The sequence below is a fragment of the Branchiostoma belcheri genome, unplaced genomic scaffold (assembly GCF_001625305.1).
Source record: "Branchiostoma belcheri isolate BF01 breed outbred unplaced genomic scaffold, Haploidv18h27 scaffold59, whole genome shotgun sequence".
NCBI classification, from domain to species: domain Eukaryota; kingdom Metazoa; phylum Chordata; class Leptocardii; order Amphioxiformes; family Branchiostomatidae; genus Branchiostoma; species Branchiostoma belcheri.
In genome coordinates, this window is record NW_017804231.1 from 618,891 (window position 1) to 632,838 (window position 13,948).

The following is a 13,948-nucleotide window of genomic DNA, read 5'->3' on the forward strand; positions in this document are numbered from 1 at the left end:
ACCGCGGTGGGGCTAATCAATGAAAAACCTACCGCGGAACCTAGCTGAGGCAAGCGGGGAAGAGCTGCAGCAGCCCCGAAGAAAATCCACCCCAACCACAACAGACTGGATTCCAGGTTAGCTATACGTATCTGATATTACCTACCCGGGTTGTGTAAGTCCGGATACAGTTGTTTCTGTGCAGACACCATCACAATCGTCAGAAATGATTTCAACTGTCAGCGAATCAGGACTGCCAGAGTGGTCCAAAGCGCTGGTCATGAACGTTAGGCTGTGATACACTGTTGGACAAAACAACATACAGTCAGATCTGGTACGGTAGCCACCTTCTAAGGCGACCACCTTTCTGGACCCCTTGAAATTTTCTCATAGACACACATGCATTGATGACGACCACCTGCGAACGACTGCCATGTTTGTTCTTCATCGCTGTTGATCTCTGATGCCCAGTGTCACAGTCAGTGTCATTCATTTTTAGTAATAATCTTCAACTGTATTACTATAATAACTCTAACAGCATATAAGGAAATCATCTCTGAGATAGATGTCTATTTAACGTGTTATTTCTTTGTATTTCAATTTTAATAAATAATATAAGTAGTCCTTCCTTAATTCGTCCTAGTGATCGGTGGACAAATTTCCTGTTGAATTTCAGCTAAAGTCAATTCGAGCCAAAAGCAAAACATAAAAATGTAAGTCGATTCAATACTAACCATCTAAGGTTACATGTTCGCTACCTTCGCTACCATCTCTTGATAAACGGCAACCGCCACTGGGGCAGGAGAAAAGATAGTCCAGCCCAGTATACACATTGTGTACTTCAACCTGCAAAAGAAAAATAGCAACAACATCAACATATAAATTATAAGATCATGAATCCATACCAAAGTAAACAGTGATGGGCATACTGACAAATTCGTAGTTTATATAATGTAGCTTCTGACCGAACTTTTTGTAACCATTTTGTCCAAAGCAACTTGAAGATGGATTTCACTTTGTTATATGGAATGCACTAAATATGATATTTTACACAATAAGCTATTTACATTTCTCGAATCAAGGACAACAGATTCAAGAGTCTCGATGCTAGAGACAGATTTGAATATATGTTTACATGCAATGATTCCCATAATGCAAAAATTGGTAAATATATAAAAGACTGCTTTGTTATTAGAATTAAAAAATACAGAAACTCGTGATTGGCCCCACTCGATTGTAACACTATTAGTACTTGTGCTAGTCCTTGTTGTTTGAGTAATTAGAATACTAGTTTATTAGGTTTTATTCTACATTAAGTTTTTTCAATGCATTTCGTTTTTTTGTACTTTGCCATACATTGTACCATGCGCAATTAAGTTCTTCGATATTTGCTTACCGAGTCTAGGATCATCAAGTCGCTTCCAGAAGTTGTAAGTTGAATCCGCCTTGGATCACCAAAATTGGAGGCGGAAAAGGTTCGGCTGTACTCGGTCCTTTGATGTTTTGCATGTGAGAAAAAAAATCAAATTTTGATATGAATATATGAACTCCAGACAAGCTTTCTATTATGAAGGTTGAACAAAGGACTAAACACACAGAGTATGGCATGGCGAATGCTTAACCCATTATTCTAATTTCTTCACATTTTCTTCTTTTCCTTTGGAATTGATTTTGGCATTTCACGACACAAGTATCATTTTCCCCCAATTTCGTCTGCAATGTACGGCTTATATTTGCTCATTTTACAGCTGCTTTGAATGATTTACAGTATGGTCAGAAACTGCAGTTGTTTTTGGCAATATGGCCTTACCTACCCGGAATCTGTAAGTCCGGATACAGTCGTTGTCGCGCAGACATCATCACAAGCGTCAGAAAAGATTTCAACTGTCAGCTGATCAGGACTGCCAGCATTTACAGAAGAAGTGCTGGTCCAGAGCGTTAAACTGTGTTCCACTGTTGGACAACACAACATAAAGTAACTGTCATCTGGCGCGGGACACCTCCTAAGGCGACCACCTTTCTCGATCCCTTGAAATTTCCCCATAGACACATGCCTTAAATCTTGATAGTTAGGCTATGATACACTGTTGGACAAAACAACACACAGATCTGTCGCGGTGACCACCTTTCAGCCTCGATCTCTTGAAATTTCCCTATAGACACATGCATTAATGATGACCACCTGCGAATGACTGGCATCTTGAGTAATTACTTCTCCATAGTAACTATATCTTTGTATTAATGATCTTCAACTGTATGACAGTAATAACTGTTACTGCTGATGCTGTCATGTGATGGAGGAACGAATTCTGACCAAGATTTCTCTTTAATATTCTCTTTCTAATAATGGAGAAATGTCCTTTTACACTTCAGAAAAAAATATTGCCTGTCGTAACTTATAAATACACTAAAGCCAATAAGAGCCAAAAGCGAAACATGAAATTACAAGTCGATTCAGTACTAACCATCAACATCTATGGCTACCTGCTCACTACCCTCGCTGGCATCAGTAGATAAATCGCAACCGCTGGTGGGACAGGAAAAACGGTAGTGTTGCCTAGTATATGCACTGTATACATCAACCTGGATAGAAAAATATAAATACGATCAACATAAAAACATTGGGAATTAGTTCAAACTAAACAGAGATGATCCGGGTCCATCGCCCTTCTCTCAATCTCGACGGGGGTCGACATCGTCTACCAGATACCTTTGACCTAGTGTTGACGTCGCTCTTCAAAGAAACCACGTGGCAAGTCTCAGTGGGTCACTGAGGAAGACCAGATTGACTGTTGGAAAGCTGTAGGTGAGAGAATTTCTTTGTGTTCGATCAATAGTTTTAACTTAAAACATGTAACTACCAACACAGATGAGTTTTTTATGATAGTACAGAGATGATTGTATTGACAAAGTCGCAATATTTTTTTTACATTTGCTTACCCAGTCTAGGATGAGCCAGTCGTTTCCTGAGGTTGTAAGTTGAACCCGCGTTGGATCACCAAAATTGGAAGCGTTGAAAATATGACTGTACTCGGTGCTTTGATGTTGGAAATGTAAAAAAAAATCAAACATTCATCATTCATCATTTGTAACTGTAATAGCGTACAGCAGAAGATGAAATGCACCTTGTAATTCATTGTAAACTGTATGAACCTGAATGTTACATACAAATTCCAAATGATAAACACAAGAAACTTCAAGATGGATTTAGATCAGCATACACGTGTCAATGAACTCAATGTAAATTTTTCTAATACTACGGTGAGAAAAAAAGCAGCAGTGTACGGACTACACGTATCAGATATTTCCTACTTGGTTTCTGTAAGTCCGGATACAGTAGTTGTCGCGCAGACACCATCACAATCGTCAGAAAAGATGTCAACTGCCAAAGAATCAGGACTGCCAGAATCGCCAGATGTAGAGGTCTTGAGCGTTAGGCTGTGATCCTCTGTTAGGTAAATAGAAGAACGTTATCGACACAACAACAGTGGATAGACTATTGGTAGATAACTAATCAAACGAATTAACCTGCGTATAACACTATAAATATCTTGTTCACATATACTTGTTTTTATGTCTAAACATGCCTTGACATATGTACCTATTTGAACAAAAATAATGTACCCAAAAAAATTGTAAAAATGAAGCATAAAAATGAAGCATAAAAATGCAAGACGATTCATGTACTAACCGTCGACGTCTAAGGTCACCTGTGGGCTACCCTCACCGGTATCAGTTGACAACTGGCAACCGTTACTGGGACAGGTAAACCTGTAGTGCTTCTCAGTATACACATTGTATACTTCAACCTGCAAAGAAAAATTGCAATAACATTATTTTAAAGGTGCACAATTCAGTTTTTTAAAGGCTTGAAAACTAGATTTTTCAAAGTCAATATTCCAGTCACTTACACTAAGTTGGAACAACACTATCCCAATGTATATCGACATTCATGGAGCAAAGATGCCAAAAATTGTGACTGAAAATGGTTACAGGTAGGATCCTGGGCAGATTTTGAGGGTACCTCTCAGGACCCATATTCGGCCTTAAGCTTGTTTCTGCACTGTTTTATAAAATGATCAAAAGTATGAAAATGTGCTAATGTGTCAATATCATACAGATTATTCTGGTCTTAATTTACCACCCTAAAGTTGCATTGGGATCTTTACCAAAAATCAGTAAGAATTGCGTATATTTAGTTCAAAACTAAACGGAGATAAGTGTGCTAAAATTAGTAGTGTATAAATCATATATTTAGTTTACCCAGTCTAGTTGGAGCCAGTTGCTTCCTGAAGTTGTAATTCGAAGCTGCGTGGGATCCCCAAAATTGGAAGCGGTAAAGACTCGATTGTAGTTGGCCCTTTGGTGTTTTTTATATGAGAAGATAGAATATGAAGGGCACAATTTTGTGAATTTATATATAAAAGCGATATCTAAATGCAAAAGTAACTCATCACAGTGGCACCAAATAATGAACACAAGAAAGGTTTTTTTTTCAAAGAAGCACATGCATCATCGAACTCTAGGTAATTTATTTGTTATTTCAGAAGACAAAACATCAGATCGAGACTACATAATGTACGAGTTACACGTATCTGATATTACCTACCCGGGTTGTGTAAGTCCGGATACAGTAGTTGTTGTGCAGGCACCAACACAATCGTCAGAAAAGATGTCAACTGTCAAAGTATCAGGACTGCCAGAATTGACAGAAGACGTGCCGGTCCTGAACGTCAGACTGTGATCCACTGTTGGACAAAACAACCTACAGTCAGATCTAGTACTAGTCTGGAATCTGCATGGTACTAGTCTTGTTAGCTCCCAACGTTGGTACTAGCATATTGGCGGGATAGCGACGTTGGGAGCTGACCAAAGCTAACAAGACGGGACTCCGTAGGATGGTACCCAAAGCTAGCTTTGGAGGAGGTGCTTTTTTTAGAACAGGCGAAAATCAACGCAGATGTCATCCATTAAATTAAATCAGTGTAGCCTAATACTAAAACTTTGGACGTGGAATATTCATCTACGTGGTGATAAAATCAACATCCACAAAATCAAAATATTTGTGACTATCAAAACGTACCATCTGATTGGCCGTCGGAGTCGTCAATCAGCGTTGCCATGACAACGGCCGTCACAAGCATCATGCGAACTGACAGCCTCATGGTGTTTTTATAGCTTCAGGTGATGTTGGGAGGAAAAAGGAAATAGTCAAGGGTCTTTAATACATTAATATCTTTTCTTTTTAAACACCTTCGGAAGAAAGGTCATATTTATCTGAACATGTTGAAATGCGCGACTGGATAAAAAGGCAAGGACTCGTGTCTAATAAATAACAATAACGTAAGATTTAACTTATAGAATACATTTTTCTTAAAAAATGTTCTCCTTCAAGAATAATTCATGCAGTGTAATCAATTAAAAAAAACTAAATTGAAAAATTGAATCATACACAAACTAAGAGACGGTAGGGGCCAAGATCTAGCGATCTCACCCCACCGGGAGGGCGACATCGCTGTGACACCGGCTTACCGATACAGAAATGGTGTTACCAGCGAGTCATGAAGATTTTCATGACCTTCATGACCCGGTGTGAGAAAATGACTTTGCTGCCTTAGGCCCATCGTGGCTATAGAATGGTCGCACATTGTGACTTGTGCTTGCAATTGGTGTTACCGGCAAGACATGAAGATTCTCATGACCTTACTGACCTGGTGGGAGATAATGACTTTAATTACTGCCTTAAAGGGCCCCGGTACCGTTGCTTGAATGGTCGCATACAAAAGCAAAATGTGTAACGTATTTGTTGCTGACTGGCGAGACATGGAGCTCCGGATATTCTCATGCCCTGGTGAGGTCATGAGAGATAACGACTTTGCTGCCACAGGCACACCGTGCCTTGAACGGTCGCATACAAAAGGCAAATGTTGATTAATTTGTAACGTATTTATGGGCCACTTTACCGGCGAGACATGCATGAAGAGTTCCACGGCTTGGTCGTGACTTTGCTGCCATAGGCGCACTGGGGCTAGAATGGTCGCATACAAAAGGCAAACGAAGATTTAATTTGTAACGTGCTTGTGGCTAATGTTACGATATTTTCGGCATGTTGATCACAGTCGGAGGGCATCAAGATTTATATCGGATGAAATTCAATTCCGCGCCGTGGATATAAGAATGACTTGCTTTGGCCTCATGCCTTTCCCAAGGTCAAGGACACAACAGTTGGGCCTGCCAGGGATTCGAACTTAGAACCTTCAGATTCTGATTCAACAAGCCTAACCACGCTGTCAAATTTACTTCGAAGGTTCATGTACCATAATGATTGCAGATTAATGAAATACAGTAGGCCTGATGGTAATTCAGTCTGATCGATTACGACTTTTAGGCAGGCAAGAGTCGTCATGCAGGGAAACTAGACTGGTAAGACGTGCACTGAAGCAAATCTAGAGAGATAGAAGGGTGTTCAGCAAATCTGTACAGAACTATGTCCATCATATCGCAACCGTATCATACAAGCAAACCACAACAAAGCAGGTGGGAGTATTAAAGGAAGTTTGTGCAGTTCAGAAAATGTGGACGTAACAACTGGGATATGGCTGGCAAATCTGGTGACGAGTGGGCCTGTCACTGCGGCAAATCTGTGCACGACACACGGTTTTCCAATACTTTTTAAATGCAATATACGACATATATTTGCACATTTTGTACGATTTACAGTACGGTCGAAATCTTGGAAACGGACGAAAAGTCATGCGCGCGCGGATGTCATCCATATAATCAAATCAACATGGTCTTTAATAGCAGTGAATTCAGCCGACTAGCTCAGCCGACACGCTACAATCCCTGAGCGAAAAGCTATACGATGATGGAGAAGACACCAGGCGTATCACTGTAGAAATTTAGAGAATGTTATTTAGAGCTAGATCGCAAGCTCGTCGGCCAATTGATTTGCAAGTGACAGGGGTATGAAGCTAATAAATTTTAATTTTCAAAGCTAGACATTTTAGTCTTCAACTAGCTCTGAAAATTGCCTTATTATAGCATATACCAATCTAGTAACAGCTATATTGATTTTTCCTTACATTTTATACTGTTATTTTTCCTAGAGAGGTGACGTCGTTTTTCTGCAACTTTTGAACGACTAAACGACGGTCAATGAACAGTTCACCTAGCTGCCCAAAGCATGAACTAACATCTACCCGGCAGTTTCGCGTCTAAATTTGACCAAAGGACAGGACATTTCTGAGCAAGATATCAAGCTGAAGTCTATGTGTTAGACCTAGCAACACAATATTGGCTGTCGAGGAAAATTCTCTCAATCCTTAAACATACATTTATGTAAAATATAACTTTAGCATCTCTATAATACCGGTAGAAATATACATGACATGGCCTTGTAGCTTGCGGTATTCAAACGCTTTGACAGAAAGACTTCTAGGATATGGAAGGAACGAAATCAAGAAAACATTTTAAAAAATACGATATTTTTTTCTATTCACGGGTAGAATAGGTGAATAGAAAGGGACGTGTTATGTATTATGTATGACAGGAAAGCATGACGAAACGTGTTCAGTAAACGTAAGAATCTTTTTAGACTCAACAAAAGTATGAGGAGTTTTGTATGGTAGTATACTTAGTCTACAACTAAGATCGAACAAAACAAAGTACATGTATGAATAAAGTCATTCTCCGTACAGAATATAGGACATAAGAGGTTTAACTATTCTTTTGCGTGTAGTCTCTAAGATTTAAACATTATGTAATGCGTTTCCCAATTTGCACACTGTATGGATTTATTTATATGGTCTAATGTAGTGAACTCTGTTGAAGAAACGAAACGAGAAGTCAACAGGCGAACATCATTGTACTAGTATATTGAACACCACAAATTAAAACGGTTAAAATGGAGAATAGGTGAAAGCAAACACTTACGAGTATGACTGTGGTACACGATGGTCAAGTCGGGTAGTCAACGGTGAAGTCAGCTAGCTGGCTTGGACTGTTCAGAACACCCAGGTGTCCTCTTATTTATCTAAACATGATTAAGGTTCATCATGGGGGTTTCTGTTGTCTCTTAGAAATAGCGCCATGCGGAGGTCAAATGAACTGCAGTCGACTCGGTCATTCCCAAACTACTATAGACCCATGATAGAAAGAGTGGGGGGAAATAGAGAAAGGAAGGCATGAGGGAGTACGTAGATAGATTAAATCAGTGGGTTACCTGTAAATACAAAATAGCGTTCACGTATTATTAGGAAGGGGTGACAGACCGAGAAGGAAGAAGAATATATATAGTCAATAAGAGACAGAAAAGGCGGAGGCTTTTCAGTTGCACTTGAGACAGACGAAATATCCAGTCATGCAATTCAAATGAAACGTTAAGAATAAAAGCCACTCACATATTTCATCGGGAAAAGTAATCGTACATATCTGTACACTGTAGCCCATGATGAGAAGTAAAGCGTTACGGTCTACCGTAAATATCACAAGTCAAATAACTCTGTAACCCCCTTTTTACCCTCCCATCCATCGCTCATTTTTTTATTTGTTGTTCTCTCATACGTATACGCAGATTCTGTTTGTTGGACTTTTAGCCTTCCCACGCTCTGGTGAGATGTGAATAATGAAGACAGTCATTTCTTTGGCATGTGAGCTGGTAACGTACTAGTGCCTGAGGAGAACTTTGCTGGCTTTGTTATCTCAAGGACCTGTTCAAGGACCTTATACATACTTGATCATCAGTGACACAACAAAAAGTACATACGTACAGTGACTATCGTAACAGATCTAAAAATATACGACAGACAAAAGACAAAAGATTTAACCTACGTACAAGACTATATGAATATACAGGAACATCAACATCATGTTGAGTTGGCATGTCACGTATACTACTTGTTCTAGGTCTAAACATGCTTTGATATGATATGTTAACTTGTTAGGGTTTCATTGGCTAATTCTAAAATGTGATAAAACTTATCTCTATAATGAAATGTAACAAATTCTGTTATATATATATAAGCAATTTCTTGATATTTGCGGTCCGCATGTGATTAATTACGGTGATATTTAGGTATTCTCCCATGCTGACCTATCCCACGGCAGTACGTTCGCCTTGGGATTCCACGAATATATACCGCATAGCCGCAGGATAGCTGTGTGTGGGAGAATGACAGGTAGGTAACGTTTGTTCCCATGAGGCCAAGGTTGATCGGAAGCCACACACACACTGTGACACTTAAGCTTGTTTAGTCACAATGATCTGTCAGGATTCCCTCGCTCCCAGAAGGGATCCGGAGAAATATGGCATAACTCATCAAGAATTTGTGAATGGGTCATTCTATATATAGCTAATATATCATGTTTGCTATGTGGACTGCTTCATATCATCATGCTAGAAGTTCGATTTGTTAGTCTAGAATAAGTCCAAGGAAGATTAGAAACTTTTAACATAGACTGTTTCCGAGTGAAAGAAAATCCTAGTAACCCGTTCATCATTGATGAGACCTATTAAATCCACTGATGATGAAAGATTGGCTAGATGTATCAATCCATGAGAAGATTTATCCATACATCCAGCCGTTTCTTTCCCACGGCAGAAAAGATGCAGTTCATTCAACAGTCGTTATGGGGCGTGCCAGTCCAACGGCTGCTGCTCCGATGAAATCACGCTTTGACAACGATCTCGCGAGAATTCACAGGACAAAGATGGCGCTAGAAAGTGTGTGTAATTTCCAGGCTCCGAACCCAAGAATCGGCCTCCTCAGGCCTGGTGGAAAAGGCGACGTCGATGAGAGTGACGTTCTAAACAATCTGTGGAGTCTGGACAAGTTTTCCATCCCAGCAGTTACCGACGTAAGTGGAACGTTTGGGAGAAATCTCGATTGTTTGGTGTGCTGTGTCATTGCCCCCCCCCCCCAACACCATGCCAAGTGTTAGCAAAGCTTGTAAAATTTTTACACTGACGGGTTCATTAATGTATATATTTTCACGCGAATAAATTCTTTACATACCCCAGCTATGCATATTGAGGAGACTGAACATGCGTTTTTAATGGGCTTAAAACTATACTCTTACGAAGTAAAAAGCGATCTATATAATTTATTCATCTACTTGCATGTAACAAATTTGCAAATTATACTTTACTTGCAGGGTAAGAATCTCAGCCTTAGTCACAATTTAGACCCCCATCATGTATATACCTGAAACATATATATAGTTGTAACATGGCAGGAACAACAGCTGTAGCTAGGGTATCATATAATAGCACAAGATTTTCTGATATGGCAAGTAAAATCATATAACATTATAATCTGGCAGATTATTACATGTATATGACTTGCAAGTAATAACAGAAAGTAGTACTTCAAGCTTTTTTGATTTCCAAGTCTTTCCCTTGCAGAAATATTTTCATCTATACTTGTTGTGTTGCCCGTTTGCCATATCTTGAAAAAAAAAAGATTTCTTCCTTCCGCCATTTCTAGCCGGCTGAGTTCCTGAAGCCGTTCACTACTGGTGAGGGGAACATGAAGATTGAGTTTGACCACGGCACCACGACCTTGGCCTTCAAATGGCAACATGGCGTCATCGTGGCTGTAGACTCCAGAGCTACTGCTGGGTCTTACATAGGTGAGATAGAAGTTACTAGTACTAGGTAGCCTGGTTACCAAGCCTATTTCAGCTGCCAAGTCTCTTTCTTCCTCTCTGTAAATACGTTTATCTTGAAGTTAAAACCGGTGACTTGTAATTTGCAGCACCAGGGAAGCTGTTAGGGGCCCTGTTATCAAACTTGTCCTTGATCTTGAATTCATTTTTGCTATCTGCCAAAGTGCCAAATGTAACTTGAGTTGTACTGTATGTGTACAAGAGTAAATAATCATGCCACAATGACACTCATTTGTTTGTCCCTTTACTCTTCAGCATCCCAGACAGTGAAGAAGGTTATAGAGATCAACCCTTACCTGCTGGGCACCATGGCAGGCGGGGCAGCAGACTGTTCCTTCTGGGAGAGAGTCCTGGCAGAGCAGTGCAGGTAAACAAGTCTTCTTATTTTGTTAGTCAGTAGTGCAGTGTTCTAGCCAGCGTGAGGGAATTTTGCCACTAATGAACAGTGAAATGGGGTACAAAATAACCATAAAAGCACCTAATCTACATTATAAATGGTTATTGACTGGGGCTATGTCTAAAGGGTTTGACTTCTATTTTGTAAACCATGGAAGACATAATGTCCCACTTGTTCAAAAATTTTGGCGTTTTCGGTAGTTTAAAGAACTTTTTTTTTCTTGGTCCATAAGCTTAGACTTAAGTTAGAGGTATTGGGGTGAATTGTAAATGGTTTCCATAGACAACTTATTTCGTACATTGTCATAAAACAAACAGTTTTAGATGTATTAAATGTCTTCCACAACTTATGCACTATAATACTTTGAAATTCTTTCGCATAGGTTATATTCTATATCGGCCTCTTTTAATTTCCAGAGAATTTGCACTAACTAAATAGAATAATACAAACAAGGCATTACTTATTATTTATTATCCCTTGATAATCCATCCTTCTGTTTATTACAGAATATATGAACTGAGGAACAAGGAGAGAATCTCTGTGGCTGCTGCCTCCAAGCTGCTGGCCAACATTGTGTACAACTACAAGGGCATGGGTCTGTCCATGGGCACCATGATTGTAGGCTGGGACAAGAGGGTAGGAAATAATCACAGTTGTTAAGATATAGTTATACTAAACAGGGCTTGAATTACCCCTTAAATTCACCACAATGTGCAAGTGACATAATCGTCATTGGAGGGGTGCACATAATTTTTGACTGCACTTCTGCCAGTGCAAGAAGCTTAACAGACTAAATTGCAACCACTAGAAACATCCAGTAAAGGTATGATAATGTGAAAAAACAGTAGCTGCTCCTAATGCATGTAAGAAAAGTGATCTTTCTGTTCATACAGTGTAGTTTAAATCTGTGTTAAAATTCTACTTTGTTCTTGCAAGTAAAGAAAAAAAATTGTGCAAGTATGTTTTTTCTCATGTGCACATCATGTGCATCTTTACAATTAATGTAATTTGAGCCTTGCTAGATTGTGTTGTGTAAGTTGTGCTGTCTTCTCTGTCACGATTAGTGGAAGGTTAACTCTTCAGTAAGCTAAAACTGGATCAAGATCACTTTCCTTTTCTATCACTACTAACAGCCACTCTCCCCCCAACCTTCCCTAGGGACCCGGCCTGTACTATGTGGACAGTGACGGCACCAGGCTGTCTAACAACATGTTCTCTGTGGGGTCAGGCTCCACGTATGCCTACGGAGTGCTGGACAGTGGCTACAGGTGGGACATGAATGTGGAGGAGGCCTATGAGCTGGGTAAGAGGGCCATCTACCACGCCACACACAGGGATGCCTACAGTGGAGGGGTGGTCAACTGTGAGTAGACTGGCTTGTTACATGTGTTATGTAGGGCCTAGGGAAAAAAGTGTTCCCATTTCAGACCTGAAAAAATTAGGGTTGGTAGGTAGATTATCTTTTTTCTTGTAAATATAATTCTTTTTTTTAATTCTTTTTATTCTTTTTAAGTAGTCTGGAGTCAGAAAATGGTTGTGTTGGCATGGTTATGGCTTTAACACTTCATTCCCTTGTGTAACTTATACATGAAGTTACCAAGTGCATACTTGTAACTCCTAATAATATTTCTTACCTTGTTCCCTAGTGTACCATATGAAGGAGACAGGCTGGATCAAGGTATCCCAGACAGATGTCATGGAGCTTCACTACAAGTACAAAGAAGAGAAGAAATAGATAACAATGTTTTCGTACCCTATTTACTAGCTCAGACATTCAAGCTGATTACAGGATAAATGTTCAACATTTCTTGGTAGAATAATAATAAAAAAACAACAGCCTGTTACTAAACTATTGTATTGTGATGCCCAGGATTTAGAATTACAGTTCTTCAAAGTCTCATTCTTTGACATTATGAAATCTGGCGTAACAGAACAACATTGTGATGTAGTTGATGACAACAAGTTTTCAGGGTTTAGTGGTCTAGTATCTGAGTCATTGTCATTCTGCTTAGCATAAGCTGAGTAGTGAACCAGCATGCTAACTCTCTATAGACTCCATGTACAATGTACTTTCTGTCCTGGGGAATAAAGACTAGCACCCAGCAAACACATTTGTCGAGGGGAGTTATATTTACAAAATGTATTTCAGCTTTATTACAGTAAGATAAACATAAATGGACAAACGGAAGGAGATTGGCTTTGCGTATCCCAGTCCAATTTAAAACAACAGAAGGTAAAGAATAATAAACAAGACTTGGTGGAGACCACCAAAAGAATTAAATGAAGTAAACAGTGAAACAGTAACGATAATATTAAGTTGTTTTATTTCAAACGCACTTTTCTGGAACAGTACTACTACGACAATGTAGTACACAGTAAAGCAACACCGTGCGAATGACATGTAAAGCCTGTAGGTATAGTCTGATGCGTCTGTCAACAGGGTAATTCGGATAGGAAATTTTTCAAACTTTCTATTCAACAGATCTATTTAGGGAACCCTGACGCTGCCGAAACGGCACTTGCCGCCACTGCCAAAGAATAGTTCCGCGAACATGTCCACCATTTTTCTTAGATTGCGAACTTTTGCTACCTAGCTCGAACATTATTGACCAATTTACAGTATGCTTTTACCCCACAGACGTAAAGAAGAATCAAGAAGAGACTTGGTGAGACCCGGTAGTTCAGAAAGTTCAACCTGAACTAACTTTTAATGCGCAGCATATCGTGACGATATTCCACCCTAACTGTAGCTGAAGTAAAGTGCATATAGGTTCATGTCCTACACTGTGTAATGTCAAGTTCGAATACAAGAAGAGCTTCACCGAGTATACTTACGGACGATATGATAAAGGGAAGGTCCCTAATTATCTTTGCGAGACGTTTCTGTTAACGGGCGTCTGGTAA

General features: G+C 39.5%; 1 protein-coding gene across 1 annotated transcript; it reads left to right on the forward strand.

The window, feature by feature from the left end:
* The first annotated feature begins 9,652 nt into the window (after nt 1-9,652).
* On the forward strand, nt 9,653-13,287 carry LOC109482036 (proteasome subunit beta type-5-like). The gene is made up of 6 exons (XM_019784688.1): nt 9,653-9,837; nt 10,467-10,611; nt 10,903-11,014; nt 11,551-11,680; nt 12,203-12,407; nt 12,691-13,287. Exons 1-6 carry the CDS (start codon nt 9,691-9,693, stop codon nt 12,777-12,779), a joined length of 828 nt encoding a protein of 275 aa, XP_019640247.1. The 5' UTR covers nt 9,653-9,690; the 3' UTR covers nt 12,780-13,287.
* The last annotated feature ends 661 nt before the right edge of the window (nt 13,288-13,948 follow it).

What these genes read in the sequence shown, in the direction of transcription:
- LOC109482036 (XM_019784688.1), top strand. Translation starts at nt 9,691, where the DNA reads ATGGCGCTAGAAAGTGTGTGTAATTTCCAGGCTCCGAACCCAAGAATC. An exon ending in CCATCCCAGCAGTTACCGAC is followed by an intron (nt 9,838 to 10,466) that starts GTAAGTGGAACG and finishes CGCCATTTCTAG; the next exon opens with CCGGCTGAGTTCCTGAAGCC. An exon ending in GTCCTGGCAGAGCAGTGCAG is followed by an intron (nt 11,015 to 11,550) that starts GTAAACAAGTCT and finishes TGTTTATTACAG; the next exon opens with AATATATGAACTGAGGAACA.